General features: G+C 42.4%; 1 protein-coding gene across 4 annotated transcripts in view; it reads right to left on the reverse strand.

Annotated features, from left to right (window-relative positions):
• The window catches only part of TTLL11 (tubulin tyrosine ligase like 11), a 140,793-nt gene that overhangs the window by 82,810 nt on the left and 33,584 nt on the right, over positions 1–24,399 (reverse strand). For 2 of the 4 annotated variants that reach the window (XM_075015449.1, XM_075015450.1), the window contains exons 4-6: positions 14,208–14,783; positions 12,498–12,593; positions 11,857–11,975 (exon numbers count right to left, since the gene is read on the reverse strand). In XM_075015449.1, the coding sequence (XP_074871550.1) occupies positions 11,857–11,975; positions 12,498–12,593; positions 14,208–14,783 (791 nt within the window). Of the gene's footprint in view, positions 1–11,856; positions 11,976–12,497; positions 12,594–14,207; positions 14,784–15,515; positions 15,716–24,399 lie in introns of all 4 variants that reach the window. The other 2 variants (XM_075015451.1, XM_075015452.1) reach the window with 2 other exon arrangements.

Below are 24,399 nucleotides of genomic sequence, written 5' to 3' on the forward strand. Positions count from 1 at the left end.
AAGACAGACACCATCACACATCTATAAGCCTGTATTCTCTTTAAACAGGACTTGGGAGCACTGGTGAGGGGAAGGTTGTGAAACTGACTAAAAAGTACCTGGAAAATTAACCAAATGCAGCAATCTAGGTGGTCCATTGCTTTTTTTAAAATGTAAATGGATATACCAGAAGCCTAGTTGATTCTCAGCTTCTAGGTATTAGCAGCAACAGTAAGAAATTGGACCAAGGCTATGTCTACACTTAGTAAGAACTTCAAAATGGCGATGCTAATGGCCAAATTGAAGAATACTAATGAGGCACTGAAATGCATATTCAGCACCTCATTAACATGCCAGCAGCAGTGCTGCGGTTCATTCCCACATGGCTTGTCTACACCAGGGTCCTTTTTGAAAGGACCCCACCAACAGCGAAATCCCCTCAGGAATAAATCCTAAGGGGATTTCAATGTTGGTGGGGTCCTTTCAAAAAGGACCGCAGTGTAGACAAGCCGTGCGGAGCAAACTGTGGCACTTTCAAACTGCCAAGGCTGCCGGCATGCTAACTAGGCATTTCAGCACCTCATTAGTATTCTTCAATTTGGCCATTAGAATGGCCATTTCAAAATTTTTATTAGGTGTAGACACGGTCCAAAAGTAAGAATGTTGACAGCTCTCTTACAGTGGCTTACAATACAACTTGCAGAATTAGACCTTCAGGAGTAGAGCAAGAATAGAAAAAAATATTATTTCATTCCTTCATCCTCATTCACTGCTGAGTATCACGTTCTCCTCAACCCACACCCCACTCTTTAGCCCCACATCAGCAGAAATTGCCAGAGAGGCAGGTGTGTGACCCTTCTACTGGAAAAAAGAAATAAAAAGCAATGACTAGTTTCTGCAAATCTTTAACTGAAGTTTCCTTCTTTGTTAGCTGCATACTGTTAAACTAAACCTGGACACAAGTTAGAATTACAGTTGGTCTCTCAGAACAGGGTGGTATCAACTAAAGCTTGCTTAGGCTATGTCTACACTAGTCAAAAACTTCAAAATGGCCATGCAAATGGCCATTTCAAAGTTTACTAATGAAGCGCTGAAATACATATTCAGTGATTCATTAGCATGTGGGCGGCCGCAGCACTTCGAAATTGATGCAGCTCACTGCCGCGCGGCTTGTCCAGACAGGGCTCCTTTTCGAAAGGACCCCGCCTATTTCGAAGTCCCCTTAGTCCCATCTACTCATAGGAATAAGGGGACTTTGAAGTAGGTGGGGTCCTTTCGAAAAGGAGCCCCGTCTGGATGAGCGACGCAGCAGCGAGCTGCGTCAATTTCGAAGTGCTGCAGCCGCCCGCATGCTAATGAAACTCTGAGTATGTATTTCAGCGCTTCATTGGTAAACTTCGAAATGGCCATTTGCATGGCCATTTCGAAGTTTTTGACTAGTGTAGACACAGCCTTACTGATCTTGTAAAAATCACAAGAGATCCCATCGTGGACTTCCCTGGGTAGAAGAATAGTTAATCTCATTTGTCACTTAGTAGAGCCATATAACCAAAGAATGGGAACTGAGCAAGTAGCACTGGGTGTCCTGCAAGAAAGTAAAATCAACCACAGTAATGCAAACAAATATCAAGGCTGAACTCAAAGCTGAAAAGTCCTAGAGTTGTCTGGTTTGGCAATGAGCACTTAAGAAGCAATACAGATGAACAGCACAACAGCAAGATCACACCAGATGATGAACACCTGTTCTTGCAAACATAATGAACAGATAAGTTTAGTAAAAGCCAAGATTACATTTCACTTGGTTTGTAAAATGTTTCTTTCCTGTTATCATCACTGGTGGCTTCCATTTAGAATAAAAGGCATATGTTACTTGTGGATTTGCACCAACATCTTTTTATTAGGTGAGAAGCAAGTACAATTCCATGACCAAATGATAGCTTTAATAATAATAAATATGAAAAAATGGTGAAAACACACAGCTAAAAACCCATTACCTTTTGAATGCTTTCTATGTCAGAAGTACAGAATGTTTAGTATATCTCTTGAGCTATGTAGGAAACATTCAGCTTATTCCAAGCTAAATATATAAATCCAAAAGAATATAATGGGACCCATAATAAGCACCAAGATTTAAACAATAACTATAACAATGGCTTACTATAACACCAACCATTTTCTGAAAAAGAATTCTCTTATTTTCTCCAGCCTAATTAGCATTAATAAGCCAAGACTCAAACATTTCCTTCTGACACAACAGGGAAGCAAGTCATCAGAGCTGGAAGGAATAAGCTCATGTGAATGATTTTCAAAAGATATTTGGAGCATGCACACACTAAGTGATACACATGGCTACCAATTATACACCAAACTATCTCCATCTAGCATCTCACTGTGACTATGCAGAGTATGCTATGCATATCAAAGTTTAAGTCTGGTAAAAGAATAGACTCTTCTCCTTAAACCTAAAGCTTCTCTGAAGAGGAGTAAATTGCTTACAGTTAAGAAATGGCTATTAAACATTTTAATGTAAATGTTCTATTATTGCTGCTATAAATGCTTGAAATTAGATACCAAAACAGAAGAAAGTTTTGTGAAACCTTGGCTATGTCTACACTAGCCCCAAACTTCAAAATGGCCACGCAAATGGCCATTTCGAAGTTTACTAATGAAGCACTGAAATGCATATTCAGCGCTTCATTAGCACGCGGGCAGCCACGGCGCTTCGAAATTGACACAGCTCGCCGCCGCGCGGCTCGTCCCGACGAGGCTCCTTTTCAAAAAGACCCTGCCTACTTCGAAGTCCCTTTATTCCCGGCGAGCCGCGTCAATTTCGAAGCGCCATGGCCGCCCGCATGCTAATGAAGTGCTGAATATGCATTTCAGCGCTTCATTAGTAAACTTCAAAATGGCCATTTGCGTGGCTATTTCAAAGTTTGGGGCTAGTGTAGATATGGCCCTTCTGACTCAGATTTTCAACTGGAAGCGCAATCCGAACAATCATTTGCTTTGGTGATTATCTTAATTAAACTTCTGTTTACATAAGCAAAATTGATTTACTTCAGTATCATTTAGCATCATTAGACCATTCATTTAACTGTGCACATTTCCTTTCGATCAAATCACTTACTCTGCCTCAAAAAGTTATGAAATGCAAGTGAACCACAAAGAGCAACTCAGAGTAAATTTAACTGTAGGAAACACTGTAATATATTAGGATGCATTTTACATCCTAAGTTATAAAAGATTAATATTACATCACAAGGCTATAACTCTAGATCATGCCTGTGTAAACTAACCATGGCCACTAAAAGGGACATATGTCTTTTTATTTTACATTCATGAGATGGCAGTAGAACACTGGCTATTAATGGTGCTGGGATGAGGTTTTCAGCACTGTAAATTTGGGAACAAAGTAACTACAGTTGCAGATTAATAAATGAGACCTGGAAACATACATAAAGGTTCAAACCTGGAATTAGGAGGACCAGTTAATTTGTTAGCCATCCATTCAGTAAATATTCATACTGCAAGAAGACAGAACGTTTTCAATTTTGCTACTCAACAGATTTGTCAGATGTTCCAAATACAGGCTCTCTACAGAATAAACTTGGCCCCAAATTATTGAGGTTCATGTCAAAATTACTGGGAAGATTCCATGGCTGATGTTCTGTAGATAATAATGATTCTTTTGAGGAGAGTTTATACCTCCAAACATGAGGTACAGAGTCCCAAAACTGAAGCACCAGGGAATCAAAGAGACAGGACATTCCAGCCTTGTAGATTCTGCATGCTTAGACCAGGACACCTCTCTAGCACAAATGGATCTCTCAGGAAATTTTGCTGTGATTGGTTCTGCTGCAGAGAACTGGCCGATAACAAAGAAAATACGGACATGAGGAGGAAGGTAATGCAGCAACTTCTACAAGATTATCTGACAGTGCTAGACAAGAACATACTGTAGACAATGGGAATCCCATGCCTCCTTTCCAGCTCAGGACATGCCTCCCAAACACTCATAGCCCATCAACATTTAGGGGTTTCCGTGGGCTTGTAGGAAAGGAAGGGAGATTACTGTGCTGGGGCTGCTCTTCCATTCTACTCTATTCTGAACCATGTACCTCCCATCACTGGACAACATAGGGCCTCCCTCAATACTCTGCTAAAAGAAGTCTAGTTCTTTACCATTCAGTATGATAAGGCACTGCTGATCATGCAAAAACACGCATATACTTGAGTGTAAGTAGGAGTGGTCCCATTGAAAACAATGAGGCTAATTTTTGTCTGAAAGTAGGCAGATGCATAAGCATCTGCAGGGTCACAACTAAGACTGTAAAGGGCTATAATGCTAAGCGAATGCAAAATTCAGTTCACATAGCAAATACATAGTTCACAGAAACATTTAGTGTATTCACTTGAACTGGTCTGTATCACTGCACATTTTTACTTATTTACTATTGGCATTGCCAAAATAATTATTGGCTCTTAGTGGATCTGAAGGCTCTGAAAGTTGCTGGAAAAAATCAGATGTACAGCTTAATAAATGCACTGCATCATTTTGCTTAACTTGCACTTTCAATGTACTATATCACTTCATAGGGGAAAAATCAAAGCTCCACAAAGAATGAAAACTAAGGAAAAAATTAAACTACAGAATATGTCTGACCTATTAATTCTTCCAATAATGAAGTACTTTTGGATGATTTCTAAAACTCACTTTCAGTTTGATGCTTCATTTATTTTAATCTACAAGATAATTAAAGGGAAATCAAATCCACCCCCAAAGCAGAAAAGTCACCTGTCTACAATGCCATTCATTTGCAGCTTGTGGCTTCTTTCTCAAATTTTCCCATGTGTTCAAACTGAGTTTACACGCACTGCTAAACCTCACTTAAAACAATATCAATTAGCAACTTATCACTAAAAATACACTGGAGGATGTTTGATGAATGGTTGACTTTCAAATTATGACTTTTTTATATTACTTTTCTGATCTTAATGGGTCCAATTCAGTTTTAACCATGTAGCCAATACAATTGGAATAGCAAAAGTATTGTGATGGATGCATATAATATTTTACATTGTTCTCTGTCTCTCTAACTGGTTAGTTAGCTATAACTTTTAAACTGGACCCTTACATAGAAGGAATGTGTGTGGAAAGTGGAAAACAGAGATGCAGTTTATAAGAACATAAGAACAGCCGTATTGGGTCAGACCAATGGTCCATCCAGCCCAGTATCCTGTCTGCTGACAGTGCCCCAGAAGGAGTGGACCAAACAGGTAGCAATCAAGAGATCCTTCTCCTGCCATCCGTCTCTAGCTTCTGAAAAACAGAGGCTAGGGACACCATTCCTTACTCATCCTGCCTCATAGCCATTAATGGACCTAACCTCCAAGAATTTATCTAGCTCTTTTTTAGACCATGTTATAGTCCTAGCCTTCACTGCCTCCCCTGGCAAGGAGTTCCACAGGTTAACTATGTGCTGTGTGAAGAAGAACTTCCTTTTATTTGTTTTAAACCTACTGCCCATTAATCTCATTGGGTGTCCTCTAGTTCTGAAATTAAGGGAACAACTAAATAATTTTTCCTTGTTCACTTTCTCCATACCACTCATAATTTTATATACCTCTATCATATCCCCACTTAGGCTATGTCTACACTAGCACACTACGTCGAAGTAGCCTATCTTGAAGTAAGAACATTGAAATAGGCTACTTCGACACGTATCGTCTACACATCCTCCAGGGCTGGTGCCGTTGACATTCAACGTTGATGTAGTGATGGGAAACGTTGAAAGGAGCCGCCCCGGAAGGAAATGCGGAGCATCCACACACACAAGCACTCTCCATCAAAATAAGGGGCCAGCAAAGCCTGCGGATGGGGTAAGAGGCTGGACTAGCCCTTCTGGGGCAAGAGCAAGCCGCTCCCTTAAAGGGCCCCTCCCAGACACACTCGGCCTGCACAGCAGAAGGTCCACAGAGCCGACAACCGGCTGCAGACCCCATGCACACAGCATGGACCCCCAGCTGCAGCAGCAGCAGCAGCAGCCAGAAGACCTGGGCTAAGGGCTGCTGCACGTGGCGACCACAGAGCCCTGCAGGGGCTGGATAGAGCATCTCTCAACCCCTCAGCTGATGGCCGCCATGGAGGACCCCCACTATTTCGATGCCGCAGGACGCGGATCATCTACACACACCCTACTTTGACGCTGAATGTCGAAGTAGGGTGCTATTCCTATCTTTGGATAGGAATAGCGATTTCAACGTCTCCCCGCCTAACGTCGATTTCAACGTTGAAATAGTGTATGGCGTGTGTAGACGCGACGTGTGCTATTTCGAAGTTCTGCCAGCTACTTTGAAGTAGCTGGCTAGTGTAGATGCACCCCTAGTGTGTAATCAAGTCACCACTCACCCTTTACTGAGCTAAAGGTAGGGAGCTCTTTGAGTCTGTCTCAAACTACAACTTTGAAGTAAGCATCTTCGAAGCAGAGCATCTACACACACCACTAGTCCATTCCAGGGAATGGAGTAAGGACTGCAAAGCTGGGCTCCCTACTTCGAAGTCAACTTTGAAAGGAAAAATGTGTGTAGACTCTCTGCTGGCTACTTTGATGTAGTGCCTAACTTTGAAGTTAACTTAGAAGTTAGTTCCTAATATAGATGCACCCAAGGTGTTACATTAAAACAGAAAGCATTTCTGCTTTCTCTCCTTAATCTAGTCTTCTGCGCAGGTTGTATTACTGTTCCTCCAAGGTAGTCTCATTCCCAGATCAGCTTCACCTTTAAAATAGTAGCTGTTACTTGTAATAGACTATTGTGCTTTTGAACAATTACATTTAATATGGTAGCACAGGGCAACAATTTTTACAAGCAATTTCTACGTATTTCAGCTCCAACAGAGCATGTCATTCACCAACAGAGCATTGTGTAACTTTCAAAACAAAATGAATATACAACAGAGGAAGTTATTCCCCTTGTGCAGTGACAACATTTTTTCAAGATGTGGATGCTCTATTCTAGGTGTTGGCACGGCCTCATAGTGGCAATCTCAGATTCCTCCTAGCAGTGCTCTCCTGCGGATGTGCAGAATGCACCTCATGGTGCCATTGGCACCCACTGACTAGCTCCCTCCATTCATTCTCCACCGTGAAATCTTGCTGAAAGGACTCCAAAGTAGAAGGGAGGCAGGAGGGTAGTGGAGCACCCACACCATCTTGAAGAACCATTGTTAGTACAAAAGGTACATAACTTTCTCTTTTCTTCAAGTGCCATACGTGTGGGTGCTCCACTCTCTGTGTCTGTAGAGCACTGCCCATTCTGAGGTGGCGGGCTTTGGAGTAACGCCCAAGCCATGCATGAAGTAATGACCTCTCCTAGTGTGGTCATGGGAATTGGTCCATTTGAACTGAACCTTAGTAATCAGAAAAGAGAGGACCTCGAATCAGGAGTATTGCTCTAGCTTGTATGGAGTCTAGATGCGCCCCTATGGATTCTGGTTTTTGAGTTGATTCAGGGATCCATTTTTGAAAGTTGATCAGCAGTCCCAGGCTCTGTACCATCACTAGTGTTTCTGTGTACATGGTGCCCTTGATCAGACAATCATCTCAGTACAGGAGTATGATTACCCCTTGTCATCGAAGATGTGTCATGACCACTGGCAGTGTCTTGAAGAAGACCCTTAAAGCAGTGGATAGACTGAATGGTAGTACTTCTTACTGTTAGGTTTGGGGTCCCAGTGTGAAGAACAAGAAGTGTCTCTGCGCTGGGTGAGTCATGATATGGAAGAAAGCATTTTGAAGGTTGAGGGCTGAGAGAAAGTCTCCTTTGTCTAGCCTTGGGGTCAGTGTTCCCTGTAAGATGAGTGCTTGAGCAGCCACCTAAGAGAGACTGAGGTGCCACCCAGCAGCTTAGCAGAGTGACCACAGCCACTCAGACCTGGCAACGTGCGTTTCTATTGGTGCTGCACATGTCTACATGCCTTGGTGCACACAACAAAATTTATTCCACATACGGATGGAAAAAATTAGAGGGAACACTGGGCTGGGATGATTACGGTGAGAGTAACCATTTTGAATATGTGATTGTATATGAACTTGTTGATCCTTCTGAGATGAAATATTGCTCTCCATCCCCTGGATTTTTCTGAGTGAGGAAATATTTGTAGTAGAAGTCTCTCCTTCAATACGGCTGTGGAACTGGTTCAACTGCTCCTATCTGCATGAGATGTTGAAACTGTGGGTGTAGCAGGGGCCCCGATGATGGATGGGGAGGAGCAATGAGAAGGGGGATAGATGTAAAGGGCAACAATGAGATGACCTTTAAGACCCATTGGTCTGTTGCAATGCTGGCCCATTGTGTCCTGTCAGTGATCTTTGACTTTTGGTCAAAGGATCTATACTATTAGGCTATGGCTATGTCTACACTAGCCAAAAACTTCAAAATGGCCATGCAAATGGCCATTTCGAAGTTTACTAATGAAGTGCTGAAATACACATTCAGCGCCTCATTAGCATGCGGGCGGCCGCAGCACTTTGAAATTGACGTGGCTCGCCGCCACGTGGCTCGTCCAGACGGGGCTCCTTTTCGAAAGGACACCGCCTACTTCGAAATCCCCTTATTCCTACGAGCAGATGGGAATAAGGGGACTTCGAAATAGGCGGGGTCCTTTCGAAAAGGAGCCCCGTGTGGATGAGCCGCGCAGCAGCGATCTGCTTCAATTTCAAAGTGCTGCAGCCGTCTGCATGCTAATGAGGCGCTGAATATGTATTTCAGCACTTCATTAGTAAACTTCGAAATGGCCATGCCATTTCGAAGTTTTTGGCTAGTGTAGACATGGCCTATGTCTACACTAGAAGCATTGGTTGACAGAAGTTACTATCGACAAGGAAATCTCGACAGAACATCTGTCAACAGATTGCACCTACAAACAACTTGCTCTGTCGACAGAGAACTGCCAGACTGCACTGCCCTCTGCTGACAGAAAGCGGAATAACAAGAAGTCCTGTGGCACCTTATAAACTAACATATTTTGGAGCATAAACTTTCATGGGCAAAGACATGCTAAGGCGGAATGGCAGTTCTGCAAACAGGGCTGCCCGAAAACCAGAAGGCCTTTCTGTTGACGGAAGTTTCTAAATTGCACTTTTATCAACAGTACTCTGTCGACAGTGTGGTATGCCTCAAATTTTTGAGGGATGATACTTTTGAGGCAAATGCAGAGCAACTGTGGACAGAATGCTTTAAGTGTGTAGATGCTCCTTGAGTTATGTCGACAAAAGGCCCCTTCTGTTGACAAAACTCTCTAGTGTACACCCAGCCTTTTTGACTACAGTTGCCGCTGGGCTTCTGGTGCGGGGTGTACCACTTTCATTTGTTTGGTGGAGTGTATATACCAAGTGTTCCCAAGGTGGCTCAGGAGTCGCTCATTGTGTGTAGGACTTCATTCATGTTTGCTGCAAAAAGGGACACCCTGTCAAATTGAAGGTCCTTGACTTTCATTTGGAAGTCCTTTGTGATACCTGAGGCCTTGAGCCATGAGGCTCTACCCATCACCACTGCAGTTGCAGTGATATGGGCTGCTGTATCTGCCACATCTATTGTGGTGTGGTGGGCTGTAAGGGATAGTGTCTGACTCTCCTCAATAATGACCTGAAGTGGTGCCCATTTGTTTTCCATTAAGTGTTCCAGGAGCTCTCATAGTTTAGCAGAGTTGCCATGGCGGTAAGTCACTAACAGGGCCGAATAATTTGCTACTCACAATTGTAAAGTAGCCAAGGAGTAAATTTTTCACTCAAACAGGTCAAGGCACTTATGGTCTGTTTTGTGGTAAAGACTGGAACTGTGGTTGCTTTGAGCAGTGGTGTATAGCATCAATCACAAGTGAATTTGGTTGTGGACAAGAGAATAGGAAATCCATATCCTTTCCAGATATGAAGTATTTCCTACCCATTCATTTGCTTGTAGGGGGAGCTGTCACCAGTGTTTGCCATATTGTTTCCACCGGCTCTAATACAGCTTCATCCATTGGCAGTGCTATTTTAGTATTGGTTAATGGTTGCAACATTATCAGGAGCTTAAGTTGTTTCTCCTGGACTTCCTGAAGGTCAACTGCCTGAGCAGTGGCAACCCTTTTAATGAGTCCTGAAACTGTTTCAGATTGTCTATCAGAGTCTGTGTGTCCAGTGTACCACTTCATCCAGTGGAGAGTATGAATTGTGTCATGCAGACCTGTCTGCAGTTTGTGTGTGTTTTGGGTCCTCTTCCTTGTGGGGGTACCTCCTCTTCCCAATTTTGGATGCTGTGCTTGGGGTTTCAAGTGGGGGAGAACCTGATGGCTCATACACAGGTGGAGGTTATGCTCATAGCTACCCATACCATTTTTAAATGAGTGTAGTGAGCTGTGCTTTTGTGTGTCCTATATCCTAGGGACGGCATCTTTGAATAGCCAAGGAATGTTGGGAAGAGAACCTACTGTCCTGTCTCTGATGTCAGGTTCACTATCTGAGATGCACAGTGAGGGAGATAAGGGCGGTTGTTCCAGTCTCCTCAGTGGGGAGCAGTCAGTGCCAAGGATGCAGCATTGAGTGGACTTCTGTGTCCCTGTGCTGAAGAAACTGAGTTGCTGCTGAGGATTGTTTCAGCATTGTATACTTAGGCACTGTCTTGGCAGTGGTCAGTGAAGTTTGTGTTTTGTGCATTGGTGCTGCAGTCTGTTAGAATCAGTGCCAATGGAGGCTGCATGTTGGTGTGGGTCTGCCTTGGTACAGATTATTGTGTCACTGGTGCCATAAAGGAGCTCTTACATCTCAGCCCCGATTTTGCCCGTTTATACATCATCAGCACCCATACTGAGGCATCACCAAAGATGTCCTTGTTTGTTGCCAGAGCTGACTCTGGAAGTCAGTACCATGCGCAGCAATTTAGCCAGGAAAGTTCCTGATTTGTGAGAGTCTGAGTGTGGAGTGGAAGAGGCTCGTTTCCTTGTTCTGGAGGATGTTTGAGCTCTGTATTTGGTCCCAGGTTTTGGGCAACTGGAGGAGTCCTCTTCTGCAGGCTGAAGGGATTTCTTTAGCAGAATCATTTTGAGGTGAAGCTCCCTGTCTCGTCTGGCTCTGGCCTTCAAGCTTCACAGTGAGAGCACTTCTGCAGTATATGGCTTTCTCTGAGGCTTCTGATGGAGGAGGAATGCCCATCAGAGGCAGGCATTGTATCCCTACCAGTATCATATTTTTTTCAACCCAGGGGAACAAGGCTTGGTGATTGGTGACTGAAGGGGACAAGAGAGGGATTTTGGGTCTTGAAACAAGTTAAGGCTACAAGGATGGGGAAAGAGTACAACAAGAGTTTTTAAGTCTCTATTTTCTCTTCTTTTTTTTTTAATTGAAAGAGGAAGGGCAACTCGCTCGATGGACGGTAGATTAGGAAAAGAGGGAGCCACGCCAGGTGCGTAGTCAGCAGGGGTCACCAGCACCACGAGGTTCCTCCTGTGTATGGGCAGGACAGTAGATCACTGCTCAGAAAAATCTCAGATTGATCGCATGAGGTCACAGCAACGCCTAGAGTGCAGCACCCACAAAGACAGCACTCAAAGAAGAATCTGAATTTGCTGACTCTGTGAGTCAAACATGGTGCTTAGGAATCAAATACATAACAACATAGCAACAGTAAGTATGGACAATTAACTCACTAGCACTGAAGCTGGATCAAGTTATTAGAATAAAAGTGCTCAAAACTACTATAGGATACGCAGTCAAGAGCTATGCACAGAGATTCTGATCTCATTAGATCACAGTGTAGTTATTTAGAAAAGCACGAACAATTACAAAAGCGAGGTTTTAAAACCCAAAAGTTGTTAAACAGGAGTTAAGTTAATATACTTACTGGTTATCCTTTTTCTTCTTTTTGTGCGGGTCCATTAGACGAAGGGTATCTCTGATGACAGCTACTTTTATTTCTTCATCAACAGGGCTCGGGACATTTTCAAACACTCCAGGAGAAAGCTTTAATTTGTAAAAAATACAATTGTTCAGTGAAGAACTGCTGCTTATTTATTGCACAGCTGCTCCAAGTTTCTTCATATCCCTTGGGTCTCAATTTTTATTCTTTACTGAAGTGGTCTATGGTCTGTCATTGTATATTTATCTCAACATATACAAAATGATACTATGGAAATTTTAGTCAAGTCACCTAAATATATTTAAAAAGGGTATTGCCATCAGTGTTAACATTTACATACAAACCGAAAAAAATGGTTAATATTCACCTACATGTAATTAACTTAACTGCTAGGGATGGTGAGTAAGTGCATTTCTGACAAAGATGATGGAAAGCTTTCACAATTCCAATAAGTGATGTTTCAGGAATATCAGATTAGCAATGACTGTAAAGCAGAAAATTACAAAATTCCTTGCAGGTTTCATATTAGCAGACAGCTTCCTTCTTTCAAAAACACAGAGACCAAAAAAAAAAATCAACCCCCCAAATAATTACATTCTAACAACATGTCAGGTTGAAGGTCTTACCTCTTGCTCATGTTCTATTCTCATGCTGGGGTTTGCATTTACTTCAAGTAACACAGGCTTCAAATTTTTCATTAGAAGAATGTCAAATCCTAAAATCTGTGCATAACACAACACAACATTAGTTTCACTCTGTGATTTCGTATAGAGAATTGCACAGATCATTACATACCAAGCAGATGAGTTATTCATCTAACTAAAGGGCCTTTGCTCCCATCCTACTCACGGAACTGGAGAGTTAATGTGATTACCTAAATTTTTTGTTTTACCCCATTCTTGGGGAAGCAGTTCCCCAGACTAGGGACATGCAACTCTTGATTAAAGAAATGCAGAAAAGTGAGCATTCTTGCCCCCACAATTTCTCCAATTCATTCCAGTTTCATAGCTGCCACACTCAACCTACCAATCCTCACCAAAACCAAACCAAACCAAAACAAAAGCTAAGCCCGATTTCACATAACCTCTTTTACTAGGACAGTGAGTTTTTTTCCAGATAATTTGGTGTTTTGCACAATGCACTGCAATATGGATTCTCCCTTCTTGAGGCTGCCAGCACAATGCACAGACTTTACTGAGATGATTAAGGTAAGTGAAAACACACAACTCTCCCGTAGTGGAAACCAATGTACTGTAGACTCATCTAGTTATTGCATGTGGCCAGAATACAGATTTGCTGCTATTTACAGGCTCTTCGATGTGGGAAGGGAAATAAAAAATGTCTGAATGTAGTTATCCATAGAGCATTTTATTGTGGATTTAGACACTAATTGGTAAATTGCTGCTTCAGTGGTCATCTCCACTTTAATGATAGTGTTCACTAATATAATCATAGCCTGTCATGGGTTTCTGGCGCGGCCTGCCTGAATTACAGTTCTGCAAAGGTCACTTGCAATGCTGGACATTTCATGACTCATCTTTCTTCCATTCCTCTCTCACCAAAAATATAACACAAAAACAGCAAAAAATCCCATGAGGGTAGAGGAAGTTTTTCCTGGGTTAGTGAGCTGGTTTATGCTACCACTTAAACTGATTGGGCCAGTTAGAAACTGCAATGTGACAAACCACCTAACTTCTGCAAGTGACAATAATCTGAATTGGCCTTTTATGTGGAGAACACAGATGGCCATCCAGATGCCAACATTTGGAAGGAAGTGCTAAAAGGGAATGAGAAGGAGGGTAGGGGATTTGGAAATGTGCTAAGTGCTCAGCATTTACTGTTAGCTTATGTATTCTGATCCTCAGTGGTGACCTTCACCATGCCTCTGTCTAGGTATTTATACTACACTCCTCACCATCTGAGCATCTATTATTATTATTATTTTGATTCGGAGCTCTCAACATTGCCCTCTGGAAGCTACAAAGGGGAGTGTTTGGATGTGATTGAAATCCTACAAAAACTAGGATGAGTTTAAAGATGTAGTAAGGTGGCTTCTGTGACACTCATGATAACGGACTGACTACAAGCCAAAAATGTGATGAGGAGAATAAAAATTATGAACTTAGGCAGGATATTGTCCAGTTTTCAACTACTATCCTCACTAGTTATAAAAAAAAAAAAATAAAGACAAAACTTTTTTAGAAGTGAATTAAACACACAGGCTTAATCTATGAATAAAAATAACTTCACTCCAATACAGTTACAGGAAGGGTTAGAGCAAAGATGTGGCTATATTTCATGGGACTACAACCCTTTCATAAAAATTCCTGACCTACCTGGAAGCAAGTTGGCCCCGGCTTTCCTGCTGGTATATCAGACTGGTAGTAAACTTTCAGCTCTGGAGTCAGTGCAATAACAGTCTTAATCACCAATGCAATTATATCTGACCACAATTTCTTGATGTCAACCCCTTTGGAAGACAGTCTGTAGAGAATGCTTGAAAAAGTCCTTTTGCTGCCTGTGTTTACATTGTCGGAATGGATAAAGTTCCCACTGTGAATGTTCAGTGAATAGTTAGTTAGATGCATAAATACCTGGTGCAAGTTTTTGAGGGTGGGCTCTTGATAGGGCTCTGTACAAAACCTAGAGAGTCCATCTTTGGCTATATAAATCTCCAATGGTTCTAAAGATTTCAGTAAGACATATAGACGAATATCAAATTTCAGTTTGTCAATTAGCAATGGTTTGCTGATATATTCCTGAACTACAGCTGGCCGGCTCTGGAGGTTTCCTGCCAGTCTTATTTCACTGGGGTCTTTAATGAGGTAGATTCCATCCCCTTGACAACCGCCATCAGGCTTCACAATGAAAGTGGGCTTCCAGGGCGGATCATTCTCTTTCATCATGCGAACCTAAAAGGCAAGAAGGGTGAGTAGGTCAAAGAAGACCATGAATACTGAGAAAACACCTTGCTTATTTCTGAAAGAAAATCTTTAATGCTATGACAACACAAAGGGAAATTCCACATTCAAGTAAAATACACAGCATGACACAAAAGTTCTGAAGTATAAACTGCCCCATTCATATTAAAGGTACTAACTTGTACATTAGTTCAGGAACTCAATAACATGACAGGGTTGTAGGCTGATGTAACTGGTTTTGTGTTCCTGAGATGGGACACAGCTTCCTCAAGTGCTGGAAATTAGTTTTAAGAGATAAATATTAAAAGTTATACTCTGTTATATACTGAAATGTATATAGATGAAGAAACAGTGCCAGTTCAGACTGGTCAACATGGATGTAAAACTGCAGGGAGCCCTGTCTCAGGGAGGACACATCTCACTAGATACAGATAACTGTGTTAGTGTAAGATTTATTATAGACGCTCCAGGATTGTAGGAGTTGTGAAAACACATCTACATCAGGAGACCTCTCTCTGTATTTTCCTTCTTCATGAATCACAGGAACCCTTCCCCAACACCCAAATATATATCAAGTCAAGTCCTATTTCCATATTTTCCCTTCCTCTCCAGACCAGCAGGACTAAGGGCAGGTCTACAGTAGGCAGGTAAGTCAATTGTAGATATGCAATTCCAGCTATGGCAATTGTGTAGCTAGAATTGACTTATCTGCAATCGACTTACCTGGCCATCTTCACAGAGGGAGGTCGATGTGAGAAAAGCGCCTATCAACCTCCCTTACTCCTTGCGATATTGAGGAGTACAGCGGTTGACTGCTGACCCCAGATAGTTCGATTTCGTGCATCCCCACCAGGCGTGCAAAATCGACTTCTGGAAGATTCACCCTGACAGCGTTGATCTTCTGTGTAGTCTAGAGCAGGGGTCTGCAACCGAAAGAGCGAGAAGAGCCATTTTTTCAAATTCAGTTACAAAATCAATACTTCAAGAGCATGCAATGAATGTGAATATGAGACAATCCTTAATACATAATGACAAACCACACTTTTTATAACTCCTATTTGAAGACCAGCACACACAAAATTTGTAGCTGGTACATATCATTGTAAGTTACTTTAAGCCCTGGGTCGGAGAGCTAATGAGGATGAGGAAAACACTGCTCCTAGGGATAGGCTCTTAAGCAGGAAGGGGAAATGTTTGCATCAACTCTCCATACCAGTGTTATTCAATCTTTTTCCCCCCCCTTAAAGTGCCCCTTTTTAAAAAATGTTCTAAGTACCCCAGCCCCTCCTCTTTAGCCAACCCCTGCTCCCCAGTTCCAGAGCCAGGCAACCCCAGCTCCCCCCCCGGCCCCACTTTAACCCAATCCCTTCCTTTCCTCCAGAGCCAGGCCCGCCTAACCCCTGCCCCCCATTGTAATCCAATGCCAGCAACTCAGAGCTGGAGCCACTGCCACCACTGTTGTCACTGCCACACGCTGCTCCCTCAAAGTGCTGGGGTGGGATGCCCTCGCACAGTGGCTCTCAGTGCTCCTGCGGCTCCAAGCATTTTAATGCTCCAAGAACCACGTGCAGCTTGGGTGTGCACACCTCCCAGACTTCTCTTGCATACCTGGGGTCAGCAACCTGCCAGCAGAGTGCAGAGCCCACCTGAGGTGAGCTCTGTGGCCAGGCCTTGCCTGGGGAGGACTCTTGTTGCAGGGGTGCAGTAAAGAGCTGCAGAGGAGTCCATGGCGGCAGCTTCTGGAACCACAACTGATCCCTTAAAGAGCTGCATGTGGCTCTGGAGCTGCAGGCTGATGACCTGTGGTCTAGATGTACCCTAAATCTCTTCAGTTGCATAACATGCAGTTCAGGGCAAATTCACAGAATTACTTCACACAGACTCTTGGACCTTGAAATCAGCACGCCCTTCCCCTCCTGACATGCACATACATACAGTCAGGCTATGTGACAAGTGCAAATTTGCTGGAAATAGATCTGTCCAGAAATAAGAAATGTTCATTTTTCACCAAAGAGTGGTTTTCACCAAAGAGACAGGTTGTGAGAGTGAAGCTAGGGCATAGTAACACTATAGCATATCACAGCAAAAATATTTTCTCCCACTGAATAACATATTCTATATATGCCTCTAGTGGTCAATAGCCACTGTTCTTCAGTTTGCAATTGAATATTTCCTGTAAGTTATAACAATGCTATATTCAAGCTTGGAGCACAACCACTAATTTTCTGATCAAAAGGAGCAAAAAAAGCCTTTCCACTGTGACCAGAGCAACTTCTAGAAGCAGTTTCGTTTCACATTAGGAAAATCTGTTCATATGGATTACTTGTTTTTATAGGCACACAGTGTGAAATAAGCAAAGTGAGGAAGGTTTATCCACAGAGTTTGATGGTTTTTGATATTGTTGCTAAACCTTTAGTTGAATCTGAAATGCATGACACCTAGCTTTGTATCTTTTCCAAGTTAGCACATTTCTGAGATTTTCAGTTTCTGTATTGTGTTAGTTTTGCATGAAGTGCATTGCCCCCTAGTGAATGACTCAGCAATCATCAATTAGTTATTTGAAACAAAAACATTAAAAAGTATTTAAATCTGTTTAGGGAATTCACCTCACAAAATAAGTGTTGTCTGATTTACAGCTACTTTACATATCTAGACAAATCCTCTTAATTTGTACTTTCACTTTACGGCTTTCTGAAGAATTGAGAATGTATACACCAGCAGGTTTTCTTTGCAGAAATTCATGCTGGCTATTCACTTGATAAAAAGCGCAGGTTGGACGGGTGGAAAGAGAGAGATGCCCTTTATCATCATCATCATCATCATCATCAAAAACCATGGGCTCAGCGCTCACTGGTGTCTGATGCCTCTCTCACTATTTCCTTCCATCTTTTCCTGTCCAGTGCAGAGTGGCTTAGTTTCTGTAGACTAGCTCCGCACCAATGTACTATATCATCTACCCATTCTTGGTGGGGTCTGCCTCTCCTATTCGAACCATCCATTATGCTGAATACCAGGGTCTTGATTTTTCGCTAGTCATTTATTCTGCAAATATGCCCAAATAGCTGTAACTTCCGTTGTATAACCTTCTGCAGTAGGTTCTCTTTCGGTTGTATCTTCCTCTATAATTCTTTGTTGGTGACCTTCTGCATCCATCCTATTCTCAGGATCTTTCTATAACAACTCCTCTTGAACGCCAGCATCGTTCTCTTCGAATCTTTCGTTACCATCCATGTCTCACATCCATACAACATGCTGCTGAATACACACATTTTCAAGACACAGCTTTATTCCTAAGCTAGCCATTTTGTTTTTCCAGATCTTACCCATCGCCTTCAGACTCACTCTTGCTTTCACCATTCTAGTCATTATTTCCGTCTTACAGTCTAGATCATACATTATGTTGCTCCTCAGATATGTGAGCTTCTCTACGTTTCCTAGTTCAATACCATCTACGCTGATCTTCCTTCCTACTTCCTTATCTCCAAATACCATTGTTTTTGTTTTATCTATGTTCATAATCAGTCTGTACCACTTCCCTTCCTCGTTTAGCACCTGCAATTTTTCAATTTCTGTACTGTGTTAGTTTTTTGAAAGTTTTCACTAGCTTCTCCTCATCTTCCTCAATGATAACTATATCATCCGTGAACCTCAAATTGTTAATTCTTTTCCTGTGCACAGATATCCCTTCTATCTTTCTCGATCTTGTCCATCGCTGTCTCTAGATGAGTGATGACAATTCTATGTGAGATTGGATCTCCTTGTCTCGTACCTCTACTCATTCTAAACTAACTTCCCAACTCCCCGCATGTTCTCAGTGCTGCCTCTGCATTGTCACTGATATCCTTCAACAACCGTATCAGTCTGCTATCCAATCCGTAAGACTCCAAAACCAAGTCACTTTCTGATCTATACTGTCAAATGCCTTCTGAAAAATCAGCGAAGCAAGTATAGATGTTCTTGTTCTTTCACTGAGCTTTCTCCACTATCAGTCTTAGTGCCAATATCTGCTGTATGATACTTCTATCTTACCTGAATCCTGCCTGCTCATCCACCAGATGTTCTTCTATCTGTGATCTTAGCCTCTCTGTCAGTATCATCATCAGTACCATGCCTAGATGACTCGTTAGGGCAATCGTTCTGTAGTTATTGCACTCCAATGCACTTCCTTTATTGTGTATTGTCACTAGCATTGATCTTGTCCATTCCTGAGGTGCCTTCCCTTCTTTCCGTGCTACACTACATAGTCAGTATATTTCCTGAATCATGCTTTCGTCGCCATATTTGATCAACTCTCCCGTGACCTTATCATTTCTAGGGCTCTTGTTATTCTTTAGTCATTTCTTATGTTTTTTAAGTCATTTAATTGCTCCTACCTCATATTTCGTTTCGTTCCCTGACCAAATGATTTCAAAACAGGACATCTCTCACAATGCCGGCCAACACATCTCTGCCAATCCAAGTATATTGCATCGGTATCTCTCCATCTCCTTCCGAAGTAGTTCTGATTTTCCAGTCACCCACTGTATTTGGCTGATCCGTGTTCCAATTGATAGCATATGTGTTAATTGTAATTTTCTTTCAATAGCCAACTTATCAACCCAACCCTGACTGCTCGATTCATGTCACAGACCTTGTTTATCCAGGCAACATCCAAGCCAGCATCTTTTATCATTTAGTCATACTGGCATCAGATTTCATTGTATTGTTGTTTCATGGTCAGTGCATCACCACTCATCTGAACAATGCTCTTCCTCTATCCAGGCTTGGGACTGGCATGGAACCCTCAGAGGCTTCATGGAGGAGTTGAGATGCCCTTACTAGAAGAGAAATTACTGTGCAGAAAGTACTCGTTTCTACCACATACCGTCCCCTAGTGTGCATGAAAATGGAAAGCAGCTAGTCACAAGAGTAGAGAGAGAAGAGCAGGAAAAAAGGACTAAGGCTTGGTCTACACTAGGCAGGTAAGTCGATTGCAGATACGCAATTCTAGCTACATCAACTGCATAGCTAGAATGGGCTTATTTGCAATCGACTTACCTGGCCAGCTTCACAGAGGGAGGTTGATGGGAGTAGCTCTCCTGTCAACATCCCTTACAGCCTGTTATAGCGAGGGCATACAGGGGTTGACTACTGACCCCAGATAGTTGCCAGGTGTGCAAAATCCAACTCCAGAAGATTGACCCTGAGAAGGTCTATCTTCCACGTAATGTAGGCTAACCCTAGGAAGTGTCCCTTATAAAGCAGATACTTACAGATCATTTTGGTGCCACTGATGGCAGCACCTTGCTACAAAACTTGTATCTGTGATGAAAGAAAATTGACCTTGTAGAGCTTACTAAAGCCATGTCTACATGGGGACACTCAGGAAAAATTAAATTGAATCAACTGAAGGTATGATTTGACAATGCACATAAAATGCATTAATTGCCCTGCCACTCCCACTCTCTGTGTGAAAGCTCTCATCCAAATAAGACTAAGTTACAGAAAATGAAGGCCACTTTGCTCCTGAATTAGACCAGTCTACATGGGATTAACATGTTTTTATCTATGCACATTGACTTCCTAAGGGTCCCTATGTAGACATGTCTTAAGAGCATTGCTGGTAAACCAGCTGTCCTCTTTGCAGATTCTTCCCAGTGCAGCAATGTCATTTCTGCTTACAGTACAGAATAAGTATGTAACATGAATCCTAATTACTTCTAACACTTCTTTGACTGATACCTAGGCCACCATGATGCATCAGGCAAGTCATCATGCAAGGGAAATCTTTGATTCTGTACTGTAGACCTGCAGGGAGAATACAGGCCATGGTTTACTCCAAATCCCCATGTGACATGGTCAGCCACCTCCCAAAGCCCCACATGGCTGAGGTGGCTCTGCAGCACCCTGCTTCAGTTTCCCTCTCTTTGGAGCTTCTCAATAATCCACTCAGCCCACAGCTTTTTTTAAACATTCCTCTTCTGGAGAGGGCTCAATGTTACTATCTCAAATGTACACAAATACTTCATGCCAGCTGGCCACAGTTCCCAAGATTCAACTAGCTCTCTCTCCTTGGTACAGGAGCCCCAAGCCCGGCTTCCCAAGGGAACCATTTCAGGAGGACAGGGGAAGCAGCAGCCCTGTTTTCCGGAATGCTGCTTATTCTTCTTCCCATTGTCCTGACTATCAGGGAGCAAGGAGAAAGTACACGGCTTGCATTCATGCCTCTCGCTCATGACTGATGAGGGGAGGGGACAGAGAGGTAATTTACACATGCTGTGTACATTCCCCTCAGTTCCTGATAGTCAGGGGAATGGGGAGAAGAGCAAGCGGCATCCTGGTATGCATGGCCACTGTCCCCCTGCTCTCCCAAAATAACACCCTTGCTGCTCCCTGGCCCTGGATTCAGTTCAGATTGCCCCTTTACTCCTTGCAGCAATCACCTGGAGCTGCTTGTCTTCGGCCAGCTGCAGTTCCCCAGGGTTCTAGCATATTGCCATGTCCAGCTCTTCTAACTGGAGTATCAAGCTCCTACTTGAGCTCCTCTGGCCTGGGACCATTGCAGGAAGTCTGTCCCTTCCTCCCTTCTATTTTCAACCCTGGTCTCTTCATTTAACCACCTGAAGAGGTTAACTTATCTTGTCATAAGTGGACTGAGGGCCCATTTCCCTTTCAAAAGTCCAGCCACTCTGATAGCCCTTTTATGCTATCATTAGCCGTGGAGTATTGGTGCTTTTGTCAGAACCTGAAACCTCCTTCCAAATCCCACCGGTCATCTATAACGCTCCAAAGCACAAATAAAGCAGGCAGAAAGTGCTGGCCAGTTATGCAGCAAAAAGCTTCCATTTCTGCACAAGTGTAGAACAGCAGTAATGACAGTTAAAGGGAGTTATAAAGCTCAGATCTGGACCCAAATGCACCCAAAGTTTGAAGGTAAATAGATTTGGAGTTTTTGTCTGATTCTCTGTAATTTCCACACAATAGCATCAGCAGGCTTTTAACTTCGGTTGCATTAACAATGCTGGGTGTAATGAGAGAAGACGTCAACACAGACTTCTATGGTAACTAAAAACTTCTTGGACCAGCATCAATAAATGTATTTTTTTATGTCAGCATGAAGGAAAAAAATTTTCTCCTAAAGGACAAATGATCTCATCTATAAGAAAATCAGACCCCCTCTCTTCCAAGAGATTGTGGTATGCTGACAGGACCAAATGGGATTATTTTAAAGGGTTAATTGACACCATGTGTCAATTGATACATTCATTTAGTAATCAGTGTGTGGAATCTAGCAGTCCCAACTGGATGCAATGAATCAGAATATAACAGGACACTGACAACTCATTGCCAATATAATTAAGCTCTTTTTACCTCACAGAAGAGAGCTGTCATCCCATCTAAAATTGCACTCATTCCATTCCTAAGAAACGACATTACATTTTATAGGCATTGTCTTTTTATGTAAGAGGACAAACCAAGAAAGTAGTAACTAGGTCACTGAGAGGATCTCACAATATCATCTGGATAGATAGATCCCTCATGGTGCATCAATAACTCCTACTATACAAGTTTTATTTTCACCATACAGCACAATAATACCAAACCACAGAAAATGCCAGGCCTCAAGGAGGACAATGAAAATTGTGACAAAGGAGCAGGAAAGCTTCAAAGGAATCTAAAATAAAACATTCAAAACTATAGCATGCTTTACAAAGTGTTACACGGCATGGAAAGAGCACACGCATATTTTATGGAAGTAAAGTTGACATGCTTCAGAATTCATGAGCATGCTGAGGTTATATCAAACTATATGGGAACTGGGGGACTCAGGAATCTTTCACATGTACATAAGCAGTTGAAATCCAGCCAGCATCATTGATACCTAATGGCTACTACAATCATCAAGGCTGTTTGGGATTGTAAATGCACTCAACAATTGGGTCCTTACTGTACATCTCAAGAATGCGTTAAAACTACCAGAAGCTGGCTTTCATTGGCAACCTTGTTGACAGCCTCAACACAAAGACTAAGGATTGAGTGAGAGTGAACTGTTCTCTCACACTGAAATACCTGCAGCTCAGGGTTGAGGTACGTAGGCAGAGCCAACGTGTGACCTCACTACTTCTGTCAATACCACGTATGATCTACTGAAAGGGCTACAGTTCACAATGCTGAAAATCTACTCACATTTATGAGCCTTAAATTCACAAATATTTTAATTTAAAAAGTGTTAAAGAGAAAAAGTATTAAAGAGACCATGAAATTTAGAACACAACAGGCAAAGGAGCACTAAACAATTTGGGGCAGCCAAAGTAAATGAAAGGTATACTGCATCGGACCACAGTGTCTACTCCACAGGAGATCCAGAGGATCAAATGAATTGTCTATATGCAGGAAATCCAGCAGATCAAGATACTTTAAAAAACAGATTCTTGAAATACCAGGAATAGGCTCTGTTCTTTGCTTGAATTCTTGTATCGTCAAGCCAAAAAACAAGTAAGAGATGAAAGAGGCAGAATTAAATTGTCATGATAAACAAAACTAGCACTACACAGGAAGTAGCTAGTGCCATAGTTTCACATGTTTTCGCAGCAGTAGTCTGCCCTCTCTCTAGCACTGCTCTGGGATTGTTTTTCTCTGTTAATTGGTACCGCAAGGCACAGTAAAGTGGATCAATTTCCACAACTAGTCCTGGTACTGCTGGGAGCAAAGAAAATTGGGACATAGCAGAAGGCTGGCTACCACAAGGAAAGTCACAGAATTTCAGGAGTGACTGTCCATTTCTAGAGGCTTCATTAGTTATTCCATTACTTCTCTTATACTACCCCTCAGGTTTTCAGGAGGATAGTGCAGACTTCTTTCCATATGACTCATCTGCAGTATTGAGAATCACACTAGTCTTCCTCCTCACTGTTGTGTAAATTCAAATCTAATTATTTAAATCAGAGATTTTCTCAGGGACAATTGATCTTAATGGACTGAAAGGTCCTTTACCAAAATAGCTGGTCACTCAAAGGCACAAGGGTTAGGGTTAAGGAGGCAATGGACATCAGATGTTTTCTGCTTGAGGACAAAGTCCAATAAGATTAATGGGACTAGTTGAGAGAATAAGAAAAGCAGAATTTGGCCTCTTCTGCTTTTATCCACAGGGGAATAACCTTCTTCTCAATTATATTAAATTACAGAATAGAGTTTCCCACAAGAACAGTCCCATTTTTTATTCAATGTTAGAAAGTTAATGCCACACAAGGGGTACTGGGTCAGGTTCATACATTAAACCCCCTGCTATAATGTTATGCATATGTGCATGCACACGCACACGCGCACGCACGCACGCACACAGGGACATGTGCTTTTGTTCTGTTAAAAAGACAGGGGCAATCTTTCTGTCTCCCATTCCCTATTTCTGCAGCTTCTGCCTCAGGCTTTTTCTACTCTGCTGCACAGGCTCTTTGTTGAAGAGGAAAGTGCTTTTGGAGAGACCCGCTGTTTGATACAGTGGCAACCCGCTTCTGCAGTGAAGGATTTTAAACAACCATTTCAACTGCTATTTAAGTTCTGAACAAAAACACCTGCTTCTTGCATACAGCAGCCAATATTTTATAACAGCTCTATTAAGGCAGGTGCT

The sequence above is a fragment of the Carettochelys insculpta genome, chromosome 21 (assembly GCF_033958435.1).
Source record: "Carettochelys insculpta isolate YL-2023 chromosome 21, ASM3395843v1, whole genome shotgun sequence".
Lineage (NCBI taxonomy): Eukaryota > Metazoa > Chordata > Testudines > Carettochelyidae > Carettochelys > Carettochelys insculpta.